The sequence below is a fragment of the Neofelis nebulosa genome, chromosome 2 (assembly GCF_028018385.1).
Source record: "Neofelis nebulosa isolate mNeoNeb1 chromosome 2, mNeoNeb1.pri, whole genome shotgun sequence".
Lineage (NCBI taxonomy): Eukaryota > Metazoa > Chordata > Mammalia > Carnivora > Felidae > Neofelis > Neofelis nebulosa.
Genome location: NC_080783.1, coordinates 104,653,492 through 104,673,174, shown reverse-complemented (window position 1 = coordinate 104,673,174; position 19,683 = coordinate 104,653,492). Strand labels below are relative to the sequence as shown.

Here is a 19,683-nt window from a genome sequence, read left to right as displayed (position 1 = left end):
GGACTCCCAAAGTCCAAATCTGTGGTCGCTGCAACCACACAAAAATAATGACCACAACAGAATATACCTCAGAGTAACACGACTATCTAGGCATTTATTTGGTGTAAGTAAATAGCCAAAGAAAGAAAGACACAGGGGAGAAGGGACTATTTCTTACAGGAGAATTCCAGGTGATAAACGTGGAAGGAATGATGGAAATAGAAAATCACCATTTGGCAAACACTAGTAATTAGTTTCTGTTGAGAACTGTCCATGGATGTTAAAGTTAGTGGGTGAAGATATGATGAGACACAGGATATTTACATATTATCCAAGCATCACCCGCCCAAGATACTTATTACTTACAAAAGGACCAGCTTTAAAGTAGAGAAACCCAGCAGACCTCACGTTAACTAAGTGATCTCCAGTGATGAGAAAAATTAACATCTCCCGTGACGAGAAGTATTGCCATCATGTGCATGGCATGATGTACTAGGAAGGAGCACCGAACCACTTTTAAGGTATTATACCCCAAAATGCTTATTCTGGATTTTTTTTAAGTTTATTTATTCATTTTTGAGAGAGACAAAGAAAGCATGAGCTCAGGAGGGGCAGAGAGAGAGAGGGAGAGAGAGAATCCCAAGCAGACTCTACAATGTCAGCACAAAGCCTGATGCCCAGCTCGAACTCACGGAACCGTGAGATCATGACCTGAGCTGAAACCAAGAGTCGGATGCTTAACCGACTGAGCCACCCAAGTGCCCCTATTCTGAATTTAATCATGAGGCAACTTTCACGCAAGTGTCCCAAATCGAGGACATCTGCGCATTTTGTACTGGCCTGTCCTCTTCGAGAGGGTCAAGGTCATGAAAGACAAGAGAAACTAAGCCACTATCTCAGATTGAAGGAGGTTTGACTGCTAAATGCAAAGGCTGGATCCTGAGCAGGAAAAAAAAAAGAAATTAGTAGGGAAACTGAGGAAATGTGGGTAAGATTTACAAGTTAGTCAATGACACTATATCAGTCTTTTTGGTCACGTAAGATGTGAACAGTGGAGGGGATAATGGAAATCTTTGTACTATTTTTGCAACTATTTTCACATGTCTGAAATTATTTCAAAGTAAAAGATATGTTAAAGAAAAGAAAAGTCCCAGATTGGCTCTGCCTTGGGGAGGCAACAATAGGTGCCCAGAAACAGGAGCCGCCTGAGGGCTGGGACCTTCTTAGTCTCCGGCCTCCTGATCAGGTACAGTGCTTGCTTTGAAGATGGGGCGGGCTCAGCAAGAATTCACTGACTTCACTCAGACAGGAGCTGGGAGAGGCAGGAAGTAGGGTTTGTCTTCAGTGGGTGGGTGGGTGGGTGGGGAGTGCTCTCACTCAGCAAACATTGATCAAGCACCTGTTACGTATAGGCCACTGGCAATGGGGCAATGAGACGGAAGCTCAGAGCCTGCTGGGGGCGGGGGTAGGTGTGAAAACAGATGATCCCGTGGGAAGGGCCCCCACTCGGTGTGGGGGATCCCAGAGCCCCAGGAGGAGGGCGCATTCCGGGCATGGGGAACTGTGGCAGGGCTGTGTGTCCTAGGACTGTGAACAGCGACTTGGCATGGACGGGTGAGGTAGCTGGGTCTAGAGGGGCCCCGGGGCCGGTTGGCCCTTTGCAATAGGCTCCCTCCAAGACAGGTGTGAGGAGCAGCAGAGATGTGGGGGTAGGGAGAAGGTTCCAGCGTCTCCTCTGAAAGCAGAATGGATGCGGCAGCACCGGGCTGAGTCTTTGAATCGCAAAGACCAAGAAAACTTGGTGGCTTCGAAGACTCAGGTGGGAATAAAGAGGGGCAGGATTAGGTTTAGCGAGACAGCACTGGGTGAGGCCCCTTCTACCGGGGATCTCAGAGCAGGGAGAGGGAACAGGCCCCAAAGTATAACATGGAGCTTGTCCTTATCATCAGGGTGACTCTATAATATTCTAAACTGAGACGTGTAAAAAAGGGTGCTATGAAGTATTATCCTATGACAGCATATAACTAAGGTCCCGGTACTTATGAAGGACCTCTGGCCTGGAGGGGGTTCCCACTGCGTGGGTGCACACAGAGCCTCAAGGTGCTATGGGTACACTGGGACAGCCTGCAGCCTTGGAGGTGGTGACATGTGAGCCAAGCAGGGCTTCCTTCTCAGGGACCCAGAGGGATCCCACCAACACATGTGCGCAGGGTCCCGGCTCATCGCCCTCCCGTGTGGCAGAGGTGACCATCAGCTCAGGACAGTGCAGATCAGGAAATCCAGAAAGACAGACGGAGGCATGACAGGTGGCTGAGGCTGCTGGCCTCCAGGGTGACAGGTGACAACATGCTGGGTTGGAGGGTGGAGGGCAGAACTTACCCGTGCACGCCGTGGACAGAGTGGGGCTCATAATGGTACCTTCCCTCCTGGTGTCTCATGTCAATCGGTAAGGGAGCATGAAACGGTGGCAAAAGGTGTTGTGGCACTGTGGAGTGGGAGAGAGAAACAGGCCTTCAAAAACTTTTCCCCTCCCTCAAACAGCAATTTTCAAAGGGCTTTAAAGCTCAATGAATTTCAGAGCAAGAGTAGCCAGGACAGGGGGCTCCGCGGTGCCCTGGCTATCACACACCCACGGAGGGGGATGAATAAATAATCAAAGTCAGCCCGAGAATCCTACATCTTTCACATAAAAGATCCCCAACCGCGCTCTTGACAAAGACAAGCAGCTAAGCGCTCTTTGAACTCGGGGAGATTAAGGCTCAGCCACAAATCAGGGCTGACAGAGCCGACGGGCTGCTGCCCATCTCGGCCTCGGCTGCGTGTGGCTCCGGCAGCCCCGGGTGACGGCATCCGGATGCTGCAGTCACCCTGGCTGGAAATGTTTACCTAGAACCATCTGTGAAGCCGGGGCCCCGCTCCCGGCTGCGGCCAGCCTCAGGAAGGCGCAATCCCACCGAGCCGCCTCCCCCGTCCTGCTGGCGGCAAAGAGTGGACACCTACGTGGGCCTGTTAATTCTCCAGCTCTTCGTATTAATTACTGACCCCAAGTGAGCTGGTGGGTGCCTCCAAGACGCAAACACCAACACGTGAACATCGCTTCCAGGGTTGTGTCTGCACTTGGCCTGCCCTCAACAAATCATCATGATAATTGTAGGATGCTCTTTGCTTACTTAAAAAAAAAAAAAATTCCTGGGTACCCTGGAGGCAAACATAATTATAGGCTTTAGGAAAACAAGCCTCTTTAAAAAGTAGGTAGACCGGGAAAAGGGCTAAGAAGGGGAGATTTCTCAGTCAGTTTTTAGGCTGAAGGCCATGGGCTAGTGGGAGTGTTGAGTCTGGATCGCCGAATCTATGCAAGAAATGGGGATGGGTTTGTTTTATACGCGTACAAGCCAGCTGACTGCCCAGCCCACGGTAATGAATATATATGCATAACTCTGCTAACAGTTTCTGTGCAAATGCATTCTGGTACTGTACTATAAGCACTATGAGTTCTCTTTTCGTGGTGGTCAAGCATATGTAACATAATATTTACCCTTTGACCCATTTTTACGTGTCCAGCTCAGTGGCATTCATACATTCAAATTGCTGGATGCCCACCATCCATTTCCAGAACATTTCCATCTTCCCCAGCGGAGACCCTGTTCCCATTAAAGACTAACTCACCATTCTCCCTCCCCGCCAGCCCCTGGCAGCCATCTTCTCCTTCCCGTCTTCTATGATCTGACTACTCCACATGCCTCATAGGAGTAGAAGGAATCCTACAGCATGTGTCCTTTTCTGTCTGGCTTAGGTCACTTAGTATAATGTCCTCAAGGTTCCTCTGGTGTAGCAGGTGTCAGGATTTCCTTTTTCAGGGCTGAATGCTATTCCATCGCATGGATGTACCCCATGTGGTTGTCATTCATTTGTTGATGGATGTTGGGTTGAAACCATGAATTCTTTTCTTTAAGATTTTCTTTTAATTTTTAAGTAATCTCTACACCCAATGTTGGGGCTCGAACTCACAACCGTGAGATCAAGAGTCGTGTGCTCTACTGCCTAAGCCAGCCAGGCACCCCACGAACCCCATGGATTCCTAAAATAAAACTTCTCTCCTGAAATTTTAACCTGAATTTTTACATAATCAAATTTATCCTCATCATCCCCCAATCCTGACACCTTTCATGGGGACTGGGAACAAAGAAAGCAAATCTTCTCACCCTGATGAAATCAATTTGCCAAACACAGACTCCACAAATCTTGGCCTCAGAGGGGACATGGCCATCAGACAGGACACCAGACGTGGGGTCCCATCCCTCTGGGTCGGGCCCTCACTTCCGGGGCTGGAGATTGCTGGAGCGACCATGCTGTTCCCTTAGGCCAGTCCACGTCCCCTGAGAGGTGAGGCTGGACCCCGGGTGTGACTCTGGTGGCAGTAACAGGATGCCAGAGCCCCTGGGAGTCAGAGATCCAGAGCGCAAACCAGGTGCTCACCAGCTGCGTGATATCAAGCGAGCTTCTCTCCTTCTCTGAGTCACCATTTGTTCTTCTGAGAATGGGTAACAGTAACCTCCTTTATGGTTGCTATGAACATAAAAGGTTCCTGCAGGGGCCGTGCTTAGCCCTGTGCCTGTGCATACAGGAAACATTCCATAAATGATACTACTGCCGATGACAATTCTCACTAACATTTGGAGCCCCACAGTCCCTGATCCACTATGAACACACTATTTTACTAGCTGTGCAGTGTCGGACAAGTTGCTCAGAGCTCCCCGCAAACCTGGGGAGGGCGGAGGGGTCAGTGCCGGCCTGCTTACAGACTGGGAGATGAGACAGCCTTCCCTGAACCCCCAGGGACCCGGAACACGGAAGCCATGTTCGCTTCCCCGGATGTTCAGGAAAGGGCCTTTTGCTTTTTGTAAGTTTCTTTATTTTAAATGTGGCCAGGCAGACCAGAGTATAGTATTGGTAATAAAATAAAAGTACTTTGCTCCTGTGTGTTTCTGAATGTTTCCCTGCATACAGAAAAGCCCCCTGAGGCAGCCAGGATAGGCTGCTATGCCCATTTCACAGATGTGGAAATGGGAGGCAAGGGGTCACTTCCGCTCAAAGTCACAAGGATAGTAAACAACCGAACCCGGAAAAGAATCCAAGGCAGCTGGACAGCTGGTCGAGGGCTTTTCCCTCTGCTCAGACACAATGAATGGCCAGAGGCAGTTGCTGGGTGGGAGGGTGATCCCGGGGCTTCTCCTGGTCCCACCTTGAGTACATATTATATTTAACAAATGCTCATGCAGCACTGGGCCCTGCTCTCAGTACTTTGCAGATACCAATTCCTGGTCTTCACTGTACCCCAGGCTGTATTTACCCCAGAATCTCCAGTCCTCCCACCGGCCACCCCCTCCACCCCCACCCTGCAAAACCCGGGTGTGCTCCTTTCCTCCCTCATCCTGCCACCTGCAGAAGCGGAAGGCGGTCCCCTAATGCTCTCAGAGCCCAGACCTTCCCCTCCACCTCACCATCTAGGAGTGTTCTGCTCAGGGTTAATGCAACTTCACCCGGGTCTAAAGAGCTATAAAATCTGCAGAAATGAAGTGCTCATAGTAGTTTACCAGGTGAACATGAAATGGAGGTGGGGCCAAGGCTGAAGCCAGCTGCTGTGTGTGTGTGTGTGTGTGTGTGTGTGTGTGTGTGTGTGTGATGGGAAGGAGGACCCTGGGGCTTCTGGGAAGAGACATAAGACACAGAGCTCTGCTGCAGCTGGGGCTGCTCTCTTTCTGCCCGATCACTGGGGTGCAGGCTGTGGAGGTTTACGGCTGGATGTGGCTTTCTCTTAAATCGGGACTGCGGGCCAGGCCATGGGACATTGGGGAAATCGTGTCTCCTCTCTGGGCATTACGGTTCCCATTTGTACAGTAGGAATTAGATGGGTTAAGTTCCTTCCTACCAGGACAATCCTGCTGTTTGTGAACCCGGAGTAAGAGCCATGCTTGTTCCAACCAGTGACACATTGAGGCTTGAGGAGGGATCCCTGAGCAGGACACAGAAGGAGCTCGGGGTACAGACACTGCTTCATTGCTGTGGCCCTATCCATACAACTCACTATTAGGGACCAGTAACCCTTTGAGAGGCACTCAGCCCACCAGCCCCGGGTCCAGTCACCTGAGCCCACGGGTAGGACCACTGCCCCAGCCAGCTGTCTCTGGGGCCAGCTGTGCACACGAGGCAACCCACGGGATGAAGGCTGATTCAGCCCATCTGAGGTCTCAGGACCCTTTCAGACCGGCATGGACTGTCCCCATGCGCCCCTCATTCAGAAGTGAAGGCTTTGCTCAGAGCCCCTCACCCGGGCTGCAGGAGAAATTCCATTCTGGACTCGGGAGAAATCACTCGGGCCAGAGGCCGTGAGCAGCACCCAAGGAACACGAAGACACACGCAGAGAGTGAGAGCTGCCTCCGAGGGACATACTGAACGAGATCCTTCCACATTGTTTTCATTGTGGGCACTTTTTTTAACTTAAAAAAAAAAAAAATCCAAACTAAACCATGTCCTTCCGATGGGGAGACACACACACACACACACACACACACACACACACACACACCACACCATATGTCATTTCAAAGACATGGCTCTCTTTTTAAGTTTCTGGGGAAGAAACTCTAAGATTGAATTTTCTACGGCTCACCCCACCCCGTCTGAAGAAAACGCACATTTGTTTTTGATCCTACACGGAAAGACGGCCAGTCTGGGAAGCTGCGACGGTGGTGTGAGGGCTTTTATACCGAAACCCAGAATTTTTCTGTGCTGAGGTCTAAAAGCCAAGTGCTGCTCGGCTGGTGGTCCTGGGGGTGAAGGTTGTCTTGCATCGGCAGTGTCCTTGGTCTAATGCAAGGGGGCAAAGAGGACCCTCCTCTGCGAGCCCAGCTCTAGTTGAAGCCCCATTAGTTGTGACTCTGGTGCATTTCTGCCAGCGAGGACGGGGCAGGTCAGCAGAGGGTTCAGACACAGAATCAGGAAAACTGGGTCATCGAAACATGACCGGGCAGCTGCACCAGCAGCTGGAGGAATTCTCCTCGGATGAAGTCATCTGTTGCTATATCACGGAGGTGCTGCCCTGAGGACTGAGCTCAGAGAGGGCCAGAGAGGCTGGCCCAGAGCTGGAGGGGCTGGAGAGGAGAAAGCAGCCATCTTCCAGAACAGATTGGATGTGTTAGGGGCCCCCAGCTCTCTGGACTGTCCACTCCCTAGGGATTAGCACGGTCTTCACTTACTGTGGTCATTTCCATTAAGACCACGGAGGCAATTAGCTCGGAGAATGTGGGCTGGGCTACCCTGGGCCTGGAACCAGGGAAGCAAAGGGTTTCTGTGAGAGGAGCTGCATTGCCCTGGCACTGACAGAGGGGAGGAGCCAGCAGGTGTCTCTGGAAGGAGGCCTGGTCCTAGCACAATGCAGGTCTGAGTTACAATGAGGGAGAAATGCATCTCAGTGCGGTCCCTGGGGCCCTGAGTGGGAGGCCAGGGGCCAAGGCAGGGTGTGAGTCCCCATATCTTGCTTGGGCAGCTGGCCCATGCCCCAAGGTCGCCGTGCTGGCCAGGGCTGTGGCTGCATCACAGATACTTGATGGGTCCCAGGTGGCCTCTAATAAGCCGAAATGGAAGCATTCCAATTTGGCATGGCTCTAGGGGGCCGAGAAAGGGCTTCCTGGCCTCCAAATTTCTCTTGCCCTATGGGGGACTCTGCTTGGGATTCCCTGGGAAAGACTAACAGATCATGTTCCTTCTCCTTACAATTCCTCGCATCTTGAGTAATACCCACTGGAACGGTTTCACTACTTTTCTTAAAACCACACAGACCTTGGGAAAGTCACGGAAACAAACTCACACTAATGTGCAGATGATTTACCAGGTCACTTTCCCCTTAACAGAAGGAGCCAGGCAGGAAGAGACACCCCATGTCTTTGGAGCAGGAAGGTGCTCATGTGGAGGAAAGCGAAATCGGCAGACGAGCAGGCTTAAAGTCCAGCACAGTGCACTTTACGCTCAGATTGAAAGCCGAATCGCTCCAGAGCTGCACGTCAGTCAAATGACAGTCTCAAGGGGGGGCGGGGGAGGGGGGTGAAATGTCCCTGTGGCCTAAGGAGCTTGGGATACTAGGGCAAGAGGCACATGAGCCATAGATCCAGACGCTCTTGGGTGTGAGGCCCGGTTTTGTCATTTGCTAGCAAGTGACAGGCACCCTGGGCCTCAGTGTCTTCACCTGTAAAGCGGGAACGGCACCCACCCCGGCTGTTGCACAGCACGTCTGCGGAGTCTGGCACACTGCCAAAACTCGGTAAGCGGCCGTGCCCTCCCTCATCACTGTGAGTCTCAGCGGAGATGTGAGCAAGGGCCCCGATCCTTGCTGTAAGGGACACTGAGATGCACGAGGCAGGAACTCAGAAGCGGCATCCACTGCTCCACGTGCACTTCAGGCAACTTGGTGCTCCCTGCGTTATGCAGGGGGGCCGGGCAGAAAGGATGGGTCATGGACTTCGGAGCACTGCGGGAAAGGCGTCCCACGTGTGGATCCCTGCTGACTGCACCCCATTCCCACATGGTCCATCTGTACGAGCCTCACAGTGGCTACTCCAAACCGCACTGTGCCCCACCGATGCTGTCCCTAGTGTCTGTGCCTGTGCTGGCAAAACGAAAACCCAAACCCAAACCAAAACAACAGGTGAGGGGACTTGCACGTGGGCTGACACGTTCAGCGAACATCACTGGGAAATGTGCCTTTGGCTGCATCACCCTGTGCGGCAGCGGTAACGTAACGCAGCTCCTGGGAAGCCCAAAGCAGAGGACGGTGTGATCGCGTCCCAGGCAGGTGACATCTCCCATGTGCTGAAGGGCGGCGTTTCCAAGGACGGGACCCCTTTGATGATGCAACTTTCGGAAACCAAACCCACCTCTCCCCTCTGGGAAGCCGGGGTGGGGGGGCATTGATGGCCTGGACAAGCGAGCCTTCGGGGAGGTCCCTCGCATCGCAATAGAGGGAGGATGCTATTCGTGATTCCACTCTGAAGGCCAAACTTGGTCAGTTGAATTGTTTAACCCTTCAGCGAACAGGAATGGGAAAGACGTTCTACCAAATGAAAACAGATAAATTGTGTGGGGAAGGGACGGTGTTCGGCACCTTTATTTTCTGTGCAGATGGCTCCGGAAGACTGGCCAGCCCTTCAGCAGATGCTGGGCACTAGCTTGCTGCCTGTCCGGGTATGATCTACATTTTAGCCAGTGAAGCTGGGCTCATCGCAAGGCCTCTGTGTTCTCTCCTGTTCCTGTGGAGACCCCAGGCCCACTTCTCAGGGATGCTGGAGCCAAAATCTTCCCAGAAGATATCAGAAATGATGGCACCAACTCCAGAGAAGAGATGGAATGTTCCTTCTCTTAGCGGCGTGTGTTTGGCCTAGGGTTGCAGTTCAGACCCCTCTGTTCAGACCCCTCCGATATGGCCTTGAACTGCACAGGTTTCGAGCCCCAGCGGGTGCAGCTCTTCAGCCTTCTCCAGAATCCCTAGGGAAGCTGCCCACCGCCCAGGGCAGGCTCTCAGTCCCGAGCTTACATAGCCCAGAGGATGGAGACAAAAGTTACGCTGGTGACCCACCAGCCCACCTAAGGTCCGCCCCACAAAGGCAGTGTAGGAGGACCCTGCAGGAGTGTTCCGGAGACCCCAGAGAACAAGCACAATTCCTGCTATAGGGAATGCACCCAAGGTACTCTGTGGGGGTCATCTGCAAAGCTGGGAGCTTGACCCCACGTGGTGCAGCAGGCTCCATGTGTGTCCTCGGAGCCGGGGACAGGAGATTTCTGTGACACCCAGAGCAGCCAGGACGCCTCCCTGGAGGAGGCGGTTTTGGAGCTGGGCCCTAGCAGCCAAGACTGGGGGAGCTGGGAGGAAGGGCGAGAAAGATGGGTTTCCCAGGCTCGGAGGCAGTGTGGACAGAGTCCAGAGGACTCAATCGTACCAGGGCACAGAGCTGTGCCAAACGTGAATCTTAGCCAAGCCATGCGACCTCTCCTGTGTATACAGGATTAGGAACACCTCTTTCTGAGGTCCTCCCGGGGACTAAATGATGCGTTACACAGAACAAGAGGCACGCTATAGAGCTACCAGGTACCAACATGAGTGCTTCTCAGACCCAAGAATCACCTGTAGGGTTTGTTCAAATACCATTGGGGGGGCTTCATCCCCAGAGCTCCGGCCTCAGAGGGGCTGGGAGGGCCTGAGAATCTGCATTTATAACAAGTGCCCAGGTGCGGCTCACAAAGCTCGTCGGGGACCGCGCTTGAAAAACCACTGGCCTATGTTAACCTTTTACACCTCCAGAGTTCCCACTTGCACTGGCAAGTAAGAAGTTATTTCTTGTATCCGTGCCTGCTATGCATTGTACCAGCTGGTGAACGTCCGCATGTGCAGAGGCCTAGCATGACCGACGACTGAGACGGCCCTGCGTGTGATGGGCAAACCCCGGTGACCCCCATGCCGTCCCATTTACCAGCAGCGGCTGCAAAGGGCCCGAGCATCACGAGGGAGGCAGCCCGGCGTCTGCTTTTCCACGCTGAGACAGTGAAGGTGCACGGGGGGCTGGGAGGAGCCACGGGACCTGGCACGCATACGTCCCGGTCTTCGCTTGGGGTGGCCTCAAGTCACTTGCAAACTTGCACAGTTTCGAAGGCCAACCCTTCAGACGTGTGGACTCAGATGGCCAAGTCCTCTCCCAGCAGGAACGAGGTAGCGGCCAAAGCCGCGGAGGTAGGGGGCCTGAAACCGTAGCCGAGTCCAGGGTGAAGCCTCATTCTCAGCGGCCGGGCAAGTCCACTTCCAGGACGTGTGCAAACGGCGCTGTTATTCCCAATAATAAGAGCCGGGACAGGCTACTTGCAGGGGCCCCTCCTGATGCCCAGGCACCACCCTACAGGAAGCACTTAATAAGAATAATAATATCCTGAATGGCAGTCCACAGCATGCAATTAAAAAGCGGTTCTGTCTCACTGAGGGGGAAGGGGTGGGGGGGAAGAGTTAAAATGAGACAGGAAATTCCAACACCACAAGCTGGCTGGGGTCCGGCAGGCTGAGGCCCCACTGCTCACGCAGTCAGACCTGCCCCCACACAGAGCTTGACAGGATCCGGGCCCGGGCCGGACCCACCGGTGCACACCGCCCACCCCGAGCCGCGGGCTGGCCTTTCCAAGAAGGTGTTGCTTGACAGAATGTGACAAAATAGCTGCTGGAAAGAGAGAGGGAAAGTGCTGGGCCAGGGCCAGGCCAGGCCACCCCACGCAGGGCAGTGCCCGGAGGCCGCTCTCAAGGGCGGGGTGGGCAGGTGCTAGGGGAGAGGCGCACTCCAAGGGCTGGCGGTGTGCTTGACCAAATGCCACGGGGCCCTCATGGCACGGGAGCCCGGGCTGTCATGGGATCTGGCCCCCCCTGCAACAGACTGAATGTTTATCCCCCTCACCCCCAAATTCATATGTGGAAATCCTAACGCCTGAGGTTGATGGTTTGGAGGTGGGGCCTGGGGGAGGTGATTAGGTCGTGAGGGTGGACCCCTCAGGAATGGGATTAGTGCCCTTAATTTTTTTTTCAATGTTGACTTATTTTTGAGAGAGAGTGTGAGCGCTTGGGAGTGGGGGAGTGGGGAAGGGGCACGGGAAGTCTCCAGAACTGTGAGAAGGAAAGGTATGTTGTTTAAGCCCCCGGGGCCCTGGCATTCTTGTTAGAGCCGCTTGCACTGACGGAGACACCCCAGAGGGTGGCGGCAAAATGAGAGAACAGGCCACATGAGGCAGACAGAACCTGAGCCACAGGCCACAGCCCACACTGTGGCCAAGCCTGATCCCACCTCTGATTCACTTAACCTCCTTGTGCCTCGGTTTCCCCATCTGTACAACGAGGGCAGTGACAGGACCCACATCAGAGGAAGGCTGGGAAGCAGAAACAGGCTAACACATGTCCAGGGTATGTGCCGGGCTGGGCACCCAGCAGGTCCCCGGGAGTGCCCGCGTGGCCATCTCCACAGACCTCCTGTGCCTTCAGTAAGCGGTGGGGGGTTGGGGTGCTCCAGAGGTCCCTGGGGAAGAGCCCTGCCATCGCGGGGGTTGGGACGGATCGCCCACCTGTCGAGGTACACGAGTGGGGTCCCACATTAGAGACTCTCAGAACCAAAAGAGACCTCAGAGAAGGTTGAGCCTGATCAAGTTTGAAAACTGTCCCGGCCACAGAATCTGTTCCAAAGCAAGTAGTATGCAAGCCCCTAAGATCTACATTAGATTTGAGGCCCGGGAGACCATGGCTCAGAAAGTCTTCCCTGAAGACCTCTGAGGGACCCTCCAGAAAGCTCGGATCCAGCCCGGGGGTTGGGGAAGAGAGTGACCCACAAGCTGGTGCCTGTGCCCCAGGACAGATGTCAGCACTTCAGTGTGGACCCAACGCTGCTTCTCAGGTTCACCTGCACAGACATCCCCCTGGGTCTTGTCACCCTTCACAGACTCACCTGCCAACGAGCACCAGCAACCATGGGCTGGCAGCTTCTGTGTTGTCCTGTCGCTGCCTGAAAAGCCCACTTGTTATGGCGGGGGTGGGGGTGGGGGTGGCATTTAGCCTTCCAGGAGGGTGTCTGCACCACTCCTCTGCCTGATCCCCAGGGGTCCCCAAGGTGTCACCTGCCACCTTGCTTCCTTCCCCACTATCTGGTTCCTCTTGTGCAGAGCTCTTGCAAAAGATTTCCCCAGCCCAGTGTTTCGCTGCTGCTTCTAGTCCTCCCGGGAGCATCGACAGAGCCTGTGGTCACTCCGCTGTGGTTCTCAAGGGACCCTAACTCAGTCTCCACCGGGCACTGGCATGGCGCTTTCCCGGGCTGGCTGAGGCACTCCTTTCTGAGTGCTCTCAGGCAGAGCCTGCTAAAGCCAGTCAATGAGATTCAAAACCATGCGGCAGAATTTGCATTGAGAAGAGTGGTCAATCACCTCGGAGAACTGGGGCTCTACACTTCCTTCCTGTTGCATTTGACAGCTAATTACAAAATGCTTTCATTCCTTCCCGAAGCAGGTCTCTTAAGGACCACTTCTCGGGAGCCCCCTGTCAGTATGGCCCCTTTGTTACTCAAAGGGATTCTTTCCTTTAAGACAATCCTTACCACTGGTTTCTTCTCTAAGTGCCCTTCAAATGCAGTTCAGGTTAATAGACATAGGCAGCAGGGCACATATGTTATTTTAAATTTTCTTAGTAGCCACGTGGAAAAAAAAAACTCTAAAAAGATACAGTTGATGACGTTTAATAATACAACGTCATTGACCTCAGTATATCCAAAATGTTATCGTGTCAATATATAACCAATATGAAAATTATGAACAGGATGTTTGATATTCCTTTATTTTGTACTGCTTCCTCAAAATTGGTTGTGGGGTTTACATTTACAGCAATCTCAGTTCGAGCCAGCTACATTTGACATGTGTGGATAGCAGCTGCCTTATCACTGTTAAACTCTGTTTATACAGAATTCTAGGTTAAATAGAAGTCTTACTGATATATAAAATATGGTGAAGAGTGGCTTTCCAAAAGTCCTTCCTCATTTCTGAATCTTAGCAACCAATTAACAGTTATTCTCCCTCCTTTCCTTCCTTCCTTCCTTCCTTCCTTCCTTCCTTCCTTCCTTCCTTCCTTCCTTCCTTCCTTCCCTTTCTCATTCCTTCCCTTCCTTCCTTTCCTCTTTCCCTTCCTCCTTCCCTCCCTTCCTCCCTCCTTCCCTTCCTTCCTTGCTTCCTTCCCTTTCTCATTCCTTCCCCTCCTTCCTTCCTTTCTTTCCTTCCTTCCTTCCTTCCTTCCTTCCTTCCTTCCTTCCTTCCTTCCTTCCCTTTCTCGTTCCTTCCCTTCCTTCCTTTCCTCTTTCCCTTCCTTCCTTCCTTCCTTCCTTCCTTCCTTCCTTCCCTTTCTTATTCCTTCCCCTCCTTCCTTCCTTTCCTCTTTTCCTTCCTTCCTTCCTTCCTTCCTTCCTTCCTTCCTTCCTTCCTTCCTTCCTTCCCTTTCTCATTCCTTCCCCTCCTTCCTTCCTTTCCTCTTTTCCTTTCTTCCTTCCTTCCCTTTCTCATTCCTTCCCCTCCTTCCTTCCTTTCCTTCCTTTCATCCCTCCTTCCCTCCTTCCTTCTATCCATTTAACTGATCCCAGGGTTGTCCTTCCACACCCCTGACCCATCAGGGCAGAACAGAGCAGGGCAGCAGGCCCACGCTGAATTCTGCCCTGGATCGCTACCCCAATGCCTTCTCTGCAGGCTTGGGCAGGCATTCTCAAACAAGCCAGTGGGTGTATGGACTCCCAAGACCTAACAAATAAGAGAGTCCCCCAGAAAGCAAAGCCCATGCAGGGTGTCAGGCGGGGCAGGACCAACCGTAGAAGACTTCCAGAAGCCTGGCTCCCTGGGCAGCACTGGCTCCATGCAGTTCTGGACCCAACTGACTCAACAGTGGTTCCAGCACAAGCCACCTCCCCCACCCCTCCTCACACTCCAGCCCATGGCTGCCCACTGCCTCTGCTGGAAACAGTAGTTCCCTGAACTAGGGACACTGGAGACCCACCCGGCAGGACTAGAGGCCAGTGCACACAAACCCTGGGAAAATCCGCTTCCCCTTATTTCGCTGGTGGAGAAACTGAGGTGCAGAAAACATGATCTCATGACAGGACCCAGAATCTTGTTTCCTAGAGTAAGACTATGTAAGACAAGGGGGAGAGAGAGAGAGAGAGAGAGAGAGAGAGAGAGAGAGAGAGAGGAAACTCTAAAGGCTTCCTGGACATCAAAAAAAAACCCTCTTACAAAACAATATTTTGATGAGCTAAGTGTGTGAATTAAAAGCAGATGGAGTCTACTTCCTTTAAAATAAACAGGGTTTAAAATCTAGGGGCCAACTCCCACACGCAATGTGTCTCCGGGCCGGCGAAACCAGAGCTGCCCTTCCACAAACCCAAGGCGGGCTCATTCGTCCCATGCAAGGTGCTGTGGGGCAATGGCCCTGCTCTGTGTGTCCAGTGCCGTCCCAGCAACGGGGACCCAGAGGAGGGATGTGACTGCCTGACAGGCAGCCCCCAGGCTCTGCCGCGGCCTGCAGAGTGGAGTGCAAAGCCCAGCCTAGCCCTAACACGCTCCTGATCCTGCCCCACGCATTGCCCCCCTGGGTCAGACGGATGGCCTTGCAGCCCTAGAGCATTACTGGCGCTCGCCCTGCCTGGAGAGAGAGATCAGAGCCACAGGCGTGTGACGGACGAGGGACGAGCACGTGGGACCCGGTAAGGAGAAGTTCCAGAGCCGACAAACTCCGGGAGACACAGGGCCGTATTTCCACTTCGTTGGCGACCTTTCCAAACACGGATGCAACCCCCAAGGCAGGAGGGGTATTTCACGCAGCAGCTTTTAAGTGCCGCCCGGGGATCCGTAAAGTTGGAGGCAAGTGGGGGAGGGCCCCGCGGGAGGGGGGGGGGGTTATCTGTTTTCCCCAGCTGTGTTCCTGGTGCCTGCTAATAACCCCCATGGATCATCCTGCCTGGCTTGGAAAACGTGCTGACTGGCGTTAAAAATGGGCCCCTTTCCTGCCCGTGGCTCAGCGCCCCCACAGCACATGCTGGATGCTCATTGTTAGCATGCTGCAGGTGTAATTAGGGCCGTCACGATGGCAAAGGGCCCACCCTGGGTCCCCAAGAGCGATTGCAGTTCAGAAAAAGCACCCACCTGGTTTTGTACTGATTAATGACGGGCCCCACTAATAGCCCTGCTTAACACACGAGTTTGTCAAGATTAAGTAATTGCCTTAAACAAAAAGTGTATTATCTTTAAGGCCCCGCTGATGAATGACTGGTGCCGGGAAATGGGGTGATGGATGTCCGTGACTCCCTGCCACCATCCCTCCCCCATTTGCATAAATTAAAACGCAGCCCTTGATTAGGACGAGGAGCCCCAGCAAACCTCGGCAAACCCTGCCAAGGGATGGGGTGGCTGAGGGTCCTACAATCACCCTGCCTCAGGCCTCTGGCCACCGGGAGACCCCAAACTGTGTGTTAGCATGACAAACTTCTGGGAGGGGCAGAGAGGCCTGGCCAAGGGTGACCAGATGCCCCTTGGGGGCTGAGGTCGGGACGGGGGAGCTGGATGCAAAAACCCCAGTGCAGGAAAGCTGCAGAGATCATCCCGAGGACCCCCCTGAGGGAACGGGACGGACAGACCCATGTACGACTAGACTGGTCCTTGTGCACACCCCATGTGGAGAAGCTGTTGCTGTCATTAAATCACGAGCGATTGCATAAAGCTTTGCTGCTCACGGGGGTGTGGGACGAGCCGGTGGCCTGGGACGAGCTGGGATCCCCATGCGCACAAGCTAACAGCAGCCCCGCCACATATGGATGTATGTATTTGTGTGCCCCTGAGCATCAGGTCCCCAGATTTGGGGCCATGAAATCCATGTGCCTTCTCCAGGGCTCTTGAATGTTTCATACTCTTTCCTTCCACACGGCACTTTGAAAGAGACAATTCACAGAAACGGACAGAGCCTTGTGCAGACAGAGCCTACAGAGGCGGGCTGGCCGGCGTAGTGACCACTGGAAGGGCCGCTGGGGAGGGAGAGCAGAACTTAAAGTAGGGGCTGCTAGGGCCACATTTGGGAAGGGGCCAGTAGGGCCCAGCCAGTCTGGGAGCATCAGGTGGGCTCCCTGAGTCTGGGAGGTGCCTCCCAGGGGATCTCCGTGTGGGACCCTCATCACCAAGCCCGTCAAAAGGTGGAGGGTGCATTTATTCCCAAGAAAGAACGACATCGATCGTGCCGCAATCCTCTGGCTTCTGGTGACTCAGGGGACCAGAGCTGGGGGACCCTCGCAGCAACTCGGTTGGGGGTTAGACCTTCAGCTCAAGCCACGGACAACAGTGCACCCTCGTTTCCTGCAACGGGCCAGAGACGCACCTTAAGGGCAGAGGAGGAGGGTAACTTTGGCACACATCTGAAACTTTCATCTGCCTGCGTCTCGCTTTTGCAGACAGTCTGTCCCACCAGCCATAAGCCACGCAGTGCCCTACCCAGTAACTGATTCCCCTTCCTTTCCGGGCAAAATAAGATTCCCAAACCAAGCCACCCACCCTGAATCTGCCTCCGGGCTGGAGCGGCACTAGCCAGAGCCAGGAGCTGTTCCCATAACATTGGTTTCCCCCAAACCACGGCTTCAGGGCAGATGCCAAGCATGGCCTGTGAGTGGGGAGGGGTATGGGGCCAGATCTGGGTGGGGGAGCCTTCCCTCCCTGAAAGCAGACACGGTGCCTTCTTTTGCCTTCTAGATGGGCCACAGGGCCCTCCTGCCCCACAGTTCTGGAACATGTGGAGTCTGAACCCAGGGCCCTGGCTTATTTTCCCTTTTCCAGGTTCTGGGAGGGACCCTCAGTGAACAACGTACGGAACACACGCATGCAGGATGGAGCAGACCAAATGCTTCAAAGATAAGGGCCCTGACACGCAGGGACTCTGGAAGGTGTTCCCACAGCACTGCCAACTGGAAGGACGTTGGAACATCACTTCCTTGTTCTACCCAAGTGCGCATGGATGAGTCGCCCCGAAACCCACGTCCGTGCTCCGTGTTCAGGCTGGTCCTGGGCACCCCTGCTCCCATGCCCAGCCCCGCTCAGGCTGAAGCCAAGCAGAAACTGAGAGAACAGGCCACGAGACCAGAGCCTGAAGGGCCACCCTCATCGCTGACTGATGTCCCGGTATGATCAGCCTCTGCTCACCTCACAGTGCCGTTGGGGCGGATGTAATGACCTGTGTGGGGTCCCATGGGAATACGAGCTTGCTGTCCAAGCCAGCCGTCTAGCTGCCCCCAACCCGAGAGCACAAAGGAAGAACAATAAATGCCCACGAGGGCGCCAACCTCTACATCTGTATTGTTCCCATAGTAATAATACTGTGCTCAACATTCCAGTGATAAAAACTCGAACAGTATCTTTTTTTTTTTTTTTTTTTTTAATTTTAGAGGTAGGGGGCTGGGGGGAGAACTGCAGAGAGAGAGAGAGAGAGAGAGAGAGAGAGAGAGAGAGAGAATGAACCCTATGCAGGCTCCATGCTCGGTGCAAGCCTGACATGGACCTCGATCCCACGACCCTGGGATCATGACCTGAGCCAAAACTGAGTCGGACTGAGCCACCTAGGTGCCCCAAGAGTAACTATGGACTGACATAAGATGACAGGCATTTTTTGAGTGCTTATGTCAGGCCTAACTCTGTGCACTTGATATTCATGTTTATTTATTCTTCATATCAACCATATGTGTATGTGTGTGTGTGTGTGTCGGGGGTGGGGGACACCATCCCTACACCACTCTACAGATGAGAAAACTGGGACTCGAAGTGTATGCAACTCGTTCAAGATCCCACAGCGAGTACCTGGCAAGGAAGGCTTTGAACCCTTGCCTGTGATTCTAGAGTCTGAGGCTTAACCGCCTTCCCGGCCTGCCTATCCGTGACGACTGCTTTCTTATTACAGTGTAGCTGGCTGGAAAAGTGGAGACCCAGAAGTCCCTGGCCGCAGAAAACACATTCCCCGTGGTTCTACGTAAGCTGCACTCCCACCCAAGAGAGGCCACTTCTGCTCGGAGGTGTTAGGGGTCACCAGGCTCCCAGTTCTGTCTTCTCCAGCGGAGAGCCCATGCCTTCAGGGACTGGGCCCAGGTTCTGCTCTGGAGATGCGGGAAGGATAATACCCTGTTCCTGGTCTCAAGGATCTCCCAGCCACCAGGAGACGCACAGGTCAACAGGGGAGGACCAGGAAGGCATAGAAGGTTTCCGGACGGGACCAGGATGGGGTGATTGGCCAACTAAGTGAAGGGGATCAAAAGGTTATAAAATAAATAAGTCACAGGGACGAAAAGTACAGCCTAGGGGACACAGTCAATAATACGGTCACAATGTATGGCGACACGACACTTAACTATGGTGAGTCACGATGTATGTAATGGTCCAACTCCATGTTGTATGCCTGAAACTAATGTAATATTGTATGTCAACTGTACTTCAGTTAAAAAAGAGAAACAGTGGGAGCCCCAAAGCCCTGACCTAGCTCCCGCTGCGGGGGGCTGAGCAGGCAGGCGGCTCTGCCCGCGGTGAGCACAGGGTGCCTTCTCAGAGAGAAGCAGCAGCCCTCCTCTGGACACGGCCCCGTCCAGGCCGACGGTGAGCTCGGTAGGTGACCAGAGCCCAGGAGAGGGCAGCGGGCAGGAGGAGCTGGGTACTCACCACTTGGGTAGAAACTTGGACCAGTACAGGGGTGCCACCCCCTCCCTCATCAGTCCCTGGGGACCTCAGTGAGGCATCCAGCACCTAATTCACAAGCATCCAGTGTGTTCAGCTCTCTGTTGGGTCTCAAGTGGAATAAGAGGGGCCACAGAAGCCTGGGCCTAACCTGAAAACCTGTGTTCCTACCATAGAGCCTTCCAGAAGCAGGCAGGAAACCTTTTCTGTGGCCTGAACCCAAGCCCAGGTGTACGAGCAGCCACAGTGCGAAAGACAGAGGCCTGCCCAGATTAGCCTCGACCTCGGGCAGCGATCGGGCTCCCGGAGTGAGAACTCATTCCAGACTCTGGGTGTCCTGAAAGAGGACAGTTCTGGGCTCCTAATCCTGATTCTGCCCCTTACTAGCCGTGTGACCCTGGGGAAGTCAG

The 19,683-nt window shown here is 53.7% G+C and overlaps 1 protein-coding gene and 1 long non-coding RNA gene across 4 annotated transcripts in view; one reads left to right on the top strand and one right to left on the bottom strand.

Moving 5' to 3' along the window:
* GLI2 (GLI family zinc finger 2) overlaps positions 1-19,683 on the bottom strand; it is a 256,037-nt gene that overhangs the window by 61,160 nt on the left and 175,194 nt on the right. For all 3 annotated transcript variants that reach the window (XM_058715539.1, XM_058715541.1, XM_058715540.1), the window contains one exon: positions 2,359-2,464. In XM_058715539.1, coding sequence (XP_058571522.1) covers positions 2,359-2,464 — 106 coding nt within the window. The remainder of the gene's footprint in view (positions 1-2,358; positions 2,465-19,683) is intronic.
* Positions 14,941-17,903, top strand: LOC131503844 (uncharacterized). Its single transcript, XR_009257646.1, has 2 exons — positions 14,941-15,282; positions 17,396-17,903. It is a non-coding gene; the product is annotated as an uncharacterized LOC131503844 (long non-coding RNA).